The 7,597-nt window shown below is 71.5% G+C and overlaps 3 protein-coding genes across 3 annotated transcripts in view; 2 read left to right on the plus strand and 1 right to left on the minus strand.

Moving 5' to 3' along the window:
• Positions 1-1,141: 1,141 nt before the first annotated feature.
• AURANDRAFT_3135 (hypothetical protein) lies at positions 1,142-2,095 on the plus strand (the record flags this gene model as incomplete). The annotated part of the gene is made up of 1 exon (XM_009038192.1): positions 1,142-2,095. A coding segment is annotated over one exon (954 nt), but the record flags the coding sequence as incomplete, so codon positions are not given.
• Positions 2,096-3,339: 1,244 nt separating this feature from the next.
• AURANDRAFT_25591 (hypothetical protein) lies at positions 3,340-3,878 on the minus strand (the record flags this gene model as incomplete). Its single annotated transcript, XM_009038591.1, has 2 exons — positions 3,340-3,648; positions 3,714-3,878. Coding segments are annotated over 2 exons (474 nt in total), but the record flags the coding sequence as incomplete, so codon positions are not given.
• A 260-nt stretch (positions 3,879-4,138) lies between these two features.
• AURANDRAFT_63745 (hypothetical protein) overlaps positions 4,139-7,597 on the plus strand; it is a gene marked incomplete at both ends in the record, with an annotated part of 8,715 nt that continues 5,256 nt past the window's right edge. The window contains 5 exons of the mRNA XM_009038226.1: positions 4,139-5,025; position 5,066; positions 5,128-6,094; positions 6,223-6,767; positions 6,896-7,558. Of these exons, the coding sequence (XP_009036474.1) occupies positions 4,139-5,025; position 5,066; positions 5,128-6,094; positions 6,223-6,767; positions 6,896-7,558 (3,063 nt within the window). The remainder of the gene's footprint in view (positions 5,026-5,065; positions 5,067-5,127; positions 6,095-6,222; positions 6,768-6,895; positions 7,559-7,597) is intronic.

A 7,597-nucleotide genomic window follows, 5' to 3' on the forward strand; every position in this document is an offset into this window, starting at 1 on the left:
CCGTCGCGTCCTTGAGGGCCCAGCGGACGCGGTCGCCGTCGTCGCCCGGGCTCGCGAGCCCGCGGCTCCGCAGGAGCGCGAGGAACGCGTTCGCCTGGCGCGGGTCCGAGGAGACCAGCTTCCGGTGCTTGCGCCGCTCGGCGGCGACGCCGCTGAGGAGCCAGACGAGCAGCGCGTGCACCGTGCCCTCGTCCGCGTCGCCGTCCTCGAGCAGGTCCGCGGCCTCGAGCGCGGACGGCGAAAAGGGGAAGCAGGGCAGGCCGAGCCAGTAGGCCGTCGCGAAGGACGCCGCCTCGCACTCCGCGTCGCGCCGCGGGTCGCTGCTGAGGAGCCGGTCGAAGCCGTCGCCGACTTTCGACGTCACCGCGCCGCCGTTCTGGGTGACGTCGAGGCCCGCGAGCGCCGTCGCGAGCACGAGCCACAGCTCCTCGGGGAGGGCGTCGAAGCCCAGCGGCCCGCTGGCGAAGACGAAGAGCGCCGGCAGGACGACGACGCCGCCGGCCGCGAGCGCGGCCGAGATCTCGGCCGCGCGGTCGTCGGCGGGCACGTCGGGCGCGCCCTCGAGCGCGCGCTTGAAGAGCGTCGCGTCGGACGGCGGCAGCGTCAGCGCCGTCTTCTGGGACGCGTAGCGCCGCGCGCCGCCGCTCCGCCGGCTCAGCCGCAGGACCTTACCGACGACGTCCGCGTCCCGCCGCGTCGCCGCGGCGTCGACGAGCGCGGACAGCACGCGCGGGCCGACGCTGCCCACGTTCTTCGCCGCCATCTCGTCGACGAGCGCCAGGGCGCCGTCGATGTCCGGGCGCGAGTCGCCGCCCGGGGCGACGGCGCCGAGGAGCAGCGCTTCGTACTTCTGGTCGTCGCTGAGGTTCGCGAAGGTCTCCTCCAGCCGCGTCGACGCGAGTCTCGCGTGGCGCGCCGGTCGCGCCGGCGGCTGGAGCGCCGCCGCCATCGCGGCGGCGGCCCAGAGGACGGTTGCAGGCCGTCGTCGAGCCATCGCGCGATCTGCAAGGAGAGCTCGTGCGCGCTGTGGCAGGCCTGTTGGGAGAGCGCCGCCGCCGCGACGCGCCGCGCGCGGGCGCCGGGGTGGTATTACAGTAGGTCGGCACACCGGCAATACGCGATGGTCCGCGCCGTGTCGACGCCCTGGCGGTCCCTGGGCCTCGCGGCGTCGGAGCTGAAATTGGCCCACACGCTGCCCACGGGCCAGGCCTTCGGGTGGGTGCGCGTCGGCGACGAGTACCACGGCTGCCTGCGCGACGCGGGCGTCGCCCTGCGCGAGCACCCCGTGAGCGGCGCCGCCGAGTGGCGCTGCGACGCGTCGCGCGAGGCAGCGGCGGAGGCGTACGTGCGGGACTACTTCCGCGCGGACGTGTCCTTCGCCGAGCTCTACGGCGGCTGGAGCCGCGCCGACGCGCGCTTCGCGAAGATCGCGACCGTCGTCGACGGCGCGCGCGTGCTCCGGCAGGATCCCCTCGAGTGTTTGATTTCGTTCATCTGTTCGTCGAACAACAACATCCCGCGGATCACGCTCATGCTCGGCCGGCTCCGGGAGCTCTGCGGCGACGTCGCGGCCGTGCCCGGGGGCGCGGGCATGGAGGCGTCGGAGCCGCGCACGTTCCCGACGCTCGAGCGGCTCTGCGGCGTCGAGGAGCGGACGCTCCGGGACCTCGGCTTCGGCTACCGCGCGCCCTACGTGGCCAAGACGGCGCGGCACGTCCGCGACAAGGGCGGCGACGCCTGGCTCGCGGGGCTGCGAAATGCGGACCGCGCGGACGTTAAGGTTGCGCTGCTCGAGTGTGCGGGCGTCGGTCCCAAGGTCGCGGACTGCGTCGCGCTCTTCTCGCTGGACCAGGCCGACGCCGTGCCCGTCGACACGCACGTCTGGCGCATCGCCCGGCGCGACTTCGACCCGACGCTCGACGACGTCGCGTCCATCACGCCCAAGGTCTACGACCGCGTCGGCGACCTCTTCCGCGACCGCTTCGACAACGCGGGCTGGGCGCACACGGTCCTCTTCGCCGCGGAGCTGCCCCTCTTCGCCGACAAGCTCCCCGAGGACGTCGCCGCGGAGATGCGGGCGTTCCGCGTCTTGGAGAAGGAGGCGGCCAAGGACGCGCGCGACGCGCGGAAAGCCCGCGCCGCCGCGAAGGCGGAGCGCCGCGACGCCGCGGACGACGTCGCGACGCCGCCGAAGAAGCAGCCGAAGAAGCAGCCGAAGAAGAAGGCGGCATAGGCGCTATTTACAAACAGGGACATCATGGGGCGCCGCCTCCTAGGCGACGACGCCGGGCGCGGCGATGCCGAGGAACCGGTTCATCGCCGGGAAGACGTCGGCCGGCGCCGCGTCGGGCTCCTCGGGGACGGCGTCCTCGGGCTCCTCCTCGGCCTGCGCGTCGTCCAGGCCCTCGCCCTTGGAGCCTGCGGGGGTCGAGCGTCGCTCCGGCGGGGTTCGCGGCGCGACGAGCCGCGCGCGCGCGCCCTTCGAAAGCCGTCAGAAGATTGAAAAACCGGTTCACTCACGGTAGATTCAGACAATACATGCATCAAAAAATGTTTCCTCATGCGGCATCATTCGCGCGCTGGGGACGCTGCGGAGACGCGCCGAGCGGGACTATTTCCACTGCGGTGCCCTCGACGACGCTCACGGTCGACGCCTGGATCTCCTCCGGCAGGTCGCGGCTCCCCAGCGCCGCGAGGAGTCTGTCGAGGTAGTACATTTGCGCTGGTTTTGCGAGTCGAAAAGACGTCCGCCACCTCGACGATGCTGGCGAAGGTCAACGAGTTCGGATTGAAGGGATGAAGCAGTAAACATGCCGTAAGAGTAGGCGAGTACTCTTACGTGAACGTGTTCGCCACGGAGAGGAGCAGCGCCTCCGCGTCGAGGTCGAGGGCGTAGGTCGCGCCCTTGGGGATGACGGCGCAGTCGCCCGCGGCGAAGGCCGCGGCGTCGCCGTCGACGGTGAGCGCGGCGGTCCCCGCGCGCTGCCAGAGGAAGATCTCGAAGGGCGCGACGGCCGGCGCGAGGGCGCCCGGCCCGACGTGGGCCTCGCAGATGACCTCGTCGCCGCGGTGGAGCACCGTCGCGCCCGCCGCGTCCGCGTCGCGGAGCGCGGCGAGGCGCGCGTCCGTGTCCTCCGGCGGCGCCGTCGCCTCGTCGGCGTCGGCCTCGACGGGCGGCGCCGCCTCGCGCACGGGCGCCGCGCCCGACGCCCGCCAGTCGCCGTAGCGGCCGATGACGGGCGCGAGCTGCGCGCCCAGATCGACGCAGTGGAAGTACTCCTCGTACGCGACCGCGCCGAGGTCCGCGGGCGCGCCGTCGCTCAGGTCCGCGGCCTCGTCGAACCAGAGCATGCCGTCCATCTCCTCGGGCGCGTGGGATCTTTCAAAGACGAGGCCGAGCGACCGCGCGGAACGCTGCGGCGAATGCGGCACGTGGCCCGGCAGCCTACGGCAAAAAACGGTCGGTTTGCCCTTGGAGCGCTGCGACGCCGGCGGGACGCGCAGGAAGGTCTGGCCCGCGCCCACGCGCACGTCCTTGAAGCGCCCGCGCTCGACGATCTTGAGGCAGAGCTCGCCCGAGAGTTGGAGGAAGAACTCCTCGCCCGTCTGCAGGTGGTAGTCGCGGCGCGCGTTCGGCCCGCCGACGACCTGCGCGTCGGTGGTAGTGTCGGTTTCGCGTCGCGCACGCGCGGCGCGGGCCGGCGCGCCATGACTTTGAGGTCGCCGCCGAAGAGCAGCTTGTTGGCCACCGGCGGCTGCAGCGTCGGCCCGTGCTCGTCGAGCCAGGCCTGCAGGTTCAGCGGCGCGACGCTCGCGAGGCCGCGGCGCGGCGCGGCGATCCGCGGGAGTCGGAGAGCGGCGCGGCGGAGGAGCGCCATCGGGCTCGTGAGCGCCATCGGCTCGTGCGAGCTCCTCAACGTCAGTGCAAGAATGCAACACTGCTTCATTGAAGTGTTTCAACATCTTTTGAGCCGGCATTTCCTGGTGGGCTGCGGTTCCAGGCGCGCACGGAGATGATGGGCAGCCCCAAAAGCAAACCACAAGAGCCCAGCTCACCCCGCAATCACAACAACACACCACAAGAGCCCAGCTCACCCCGCAATCACAACAACACACCACGATCACACACCACGCAACAATGTCTGGCATCAAGCAGCTCATCGTCCTCGCCCTCGCGCTCCCCACCGCCCAGGCCTTCTGCTGCTTCTGGTCGAGCACCAACGACGCCTGCGAATGCGACGCCGTGGCCTCGGACGGCTCCTGGTGCGCCGCCTCGGAAGACCAATGCCTTCAGTGCGGCGACGCGCAGTGGTGCGACGACGAACCGGAGGAACCCGAGGACACGTGCAAGGGCGACTACTCCGCGTGCCAGGGCTGCGGCGGCGAGCAATGCACCTACTGCTCCGCGGAGCAGGACGTGAACTGCTGCGTCGCCGAGGGCGGCGACCTCTACGAATGCTGCGAGGCCTCGGCCCCGTTCTCCTGGCGCTACTCGATGAACGAGTGCGACTCCGTCGCGCACAAGACCCCCGAGCCGACGCCGGCGGAGCCGAGCTGCAAGGGCGACTACTCCGCGTGCCAGGGCTGCGGCGGCGAGCAATGCACCTACTGCTCCGCGGAGCAGGACGTGAACTGCTGCGTCGCCGAGGGCGGCGACCTCTACGAATGCTGCGAGGCCTCGGCCCCGTTCTCCTGGCGCTACTCGATGAACGAGTGCGACTCCGTCGCGCACAAGACCCCCGAGCCGACGCCGGCGGAGCCGAGCTGCAAGGGCGACTACTCCGCGTGCCAGGGCTGCGGCGGCGAGCAATGCACCTACTGCTCCGCGGAGCAGGACGTGAACTGCTGCGTCGCCGAGGGCGGCGACCTCTACGAATGCTGCGAGGCCTCGGCCCCGTTCTCCTGGCGCTACTCGATGAACGAGTGCGACTCCGTCGCGCACAAGACCCCCGAGCCGACGCCGGCGGAGCCGAGCTGCAAGGGCGACTACAGCGCGTGCCAGGGCTGCTCCGGCGAGCAGTGCACGTACTGCGCCGCGATGGAGGACATCAAGTGCTGTCCACAGAGTGAGCGCCGCCTTCCACCGCCGCCCGCAACCCCCAACTCGTGAAGCACCTCAATCATTAGCTCCGCCGCCTCCGCACGAACGACACAAAGGCAACGATGACCGTCTCCTCCGCGGACCTGCTCTACGACCCGCAGGTCTGGTGCTACTTCGCCATCCTCGGCTGGTCGCTGCGCGGCCAGGTACGACGCGCGACGCGCCGGGGCCTCGCCGCGGCCTGCGCGCTCGTGGGCATCACCTGGTTCTACATCTTCCGCTTCACGCTCGCCTACAAAAACGGCGGCGGCGCGAACCTCTTCGACGACGCCTACGCGGACGTGCTGCGCGGCCCGCACGCGCGGAGCTCGTGCCAGCTGCTCACGTGGGTCGTCGTCGCCTTCACGCTCGCGCCGTCCAGGGACGTGCTCTGGACGGGCATGCTCGGCGCCATGTCCGCCGCCTACTCGCTGTCGCCGCCGGACCTCGCGCCGCCGGCGCGCGTCGCGACGCTCGACGCGGCGTGCGCGCTCGCGAGCCTGGCCTGCGTCGCGTCGCTGCCGCGGCTCCTCGACGCGCCCGCGGCCTTCGGCGCCGTCCTCAAGGCGCTCCACGCGCTCCTCGTGCTCCCGCGCTACGCGCCGGCGCTGCCCGGCTCCGTCGACGCGACGGTCTTCTACGGCGCCGTCGCCGTTTTGGTCGGCGCCCGGCGCGACCGCGTCTCCGCCGTCCCGGCGACGGACTGCCAGGCGTCGATCTTCGTGGACCTCGTCGCCTGCGCGGCCCTGAGCGTCGCGGCGGTCCGCCGGCGCCGCGGGCCGGGCGTCGCCGCCGCGTTCGCCGCCGCGTCGCTCGCGCTGTCCCCCGGCGGCGCGCTGGCGCTCTACCTCGCGCTCGAGAGCGCCGCCGCCGCCGCCGCGCCGCGCGAACGGACGGCGGCGCGCTTCGGCCGCGTCCTGGTCGTCGGCGCGGGCGCGTCGGGCCTCGCGCAGGGCAGCAAAAGGGTGCGAAATTCCCAACTTCAAAGGCTCATATCTCGGCCGTTTTCCACTCGTTTCGGCTGATCTTTGGACGAGCGATCATCTCTCGAAACGGTCTCGAAGCGTGGATGTTTTTTCGGTAACGCGCGCGCGCGGAACACTCACGTTGAAGCGACGTTGAATCACCCTTTTGCTGCCCAGGCCTCGCGACGGCGAAGACGCTCCTCGAGCACACGGACGCGGACGTCGTCGTCGCGGAGCGCGCCGGGACCGTCGGCGGCGTCTTCGCGGACGCCTACGAGGGCGCGCGCATGGTCTCGTCCAAGTACGTCACGGCCTTCTCCGACTTCCGGCTCGGCCGCGGCGCGGAGAGCCACCTCGCGCTCGACGACTACGTCGCCTACCTCGAGCGCTACGTCGACCGCTTCGGGTTGGCGCGGACCATCGAGTTCGGGACGACGGTGCGCGCCGTGGCGCGGGCGGGCGGCCGCTACGCGGTGGAGACGGAGGCCGGGGGCGTCGCGCGGACGCGCTCCTTCGACCGCGTCGCCGTCTGCTCCGGGCTCCACGCGCACCCGAAAACGCCGGCGCTGTCCGGCCGCTTCCGCGGCGACGTCTTCCACAGCCGGGACTACGCGTCCCCGGGCCGCTTCGCGGGGAAGCGCGTCGTCGTCGTCGGCGCCAGGGCAGGACAAGAGAGCGAAATTCCCAACTTCAAAGGCTCATATCTCGGCCGGTTTCCACTCGTTTCGGCTGATTTTTGGACGAGCGATCGTCTCTCGGAACGGTCTCGAAGCGTGGATGTGTTTTCCGGAACGCGCGCGCGCGGAACACTCACGTTGAAGCGACGTTGAATCACCCTTGTGCTGCCCAGGTCGGCGCGGGCGAGACGGCCTTCGACGTCGCCCACGGCGCCGCGTCCGCCGGCGCGCGCGCCGTGACCATGTCGACGCGGCGCGGCTTCGTGTCCGTGCCCGCGTCGTTCGGCGAGGGCGTCGCGCCCCTGGACTGCATCATCGCCAACGCGGGCACGCACTGCTGGGAGAGCGCGTGGGCGCGGCGCGTCGGCCTCCACTGGTGGATCACGACGAAGTTCCAGCGGCTGGGCATGCTCATCCTCGGCGGATCGTCCACGGGCTGGAACCAGTGGGTCGGCGCGAGCGTCCACATGGACTGGACGGAGGGGCGGAAGCACATCGTCAACAAGGCGACGAAGTGCATGCCGCTGCTGAACCGGAGCGCCAAGGGGCCCGCGTGGAACCCCTACCGCTTCTGGGACAGCGCCGCGTCCCACGTCGCCGTCGGCGTGGACCTGCTCGACAAGTACGAGCCCGTCAAGTTCGAGAGAGACGGCGTCGCGTTCCGATCGCTCGACGGCGGGCCGGACCGCGTCGTCGAGGCGGACGTCGTCGTCTTCGCGACGGGCTACCGCCAGAAGTTCCCCTTCCTCTTCGGCGCCGGCGCCGGCGACGACCCGCTGCCCGGCCGCCACTTCCTGATCGACGACGCGGAGCCGGACCTCGCCTTCATCGGCTTCGTGCGGCCGACGTGCGATCCCGCCCATGGCCGAGCTCCA

This window comes from Aureococcus anophagefferens, assembly GCF_000186865.1.
Source record: "Aureococcus anophagefferens unplaced genomic scaffold AURANscaffold_8, whole genome shotgun sequence".
Taxonomy (NCBI): Eukaryota; class Pelagophyceae; order Pelagomonadales; family Pelagomonadaceae; genus Aureococcus; species Aureococcus anophagefferens.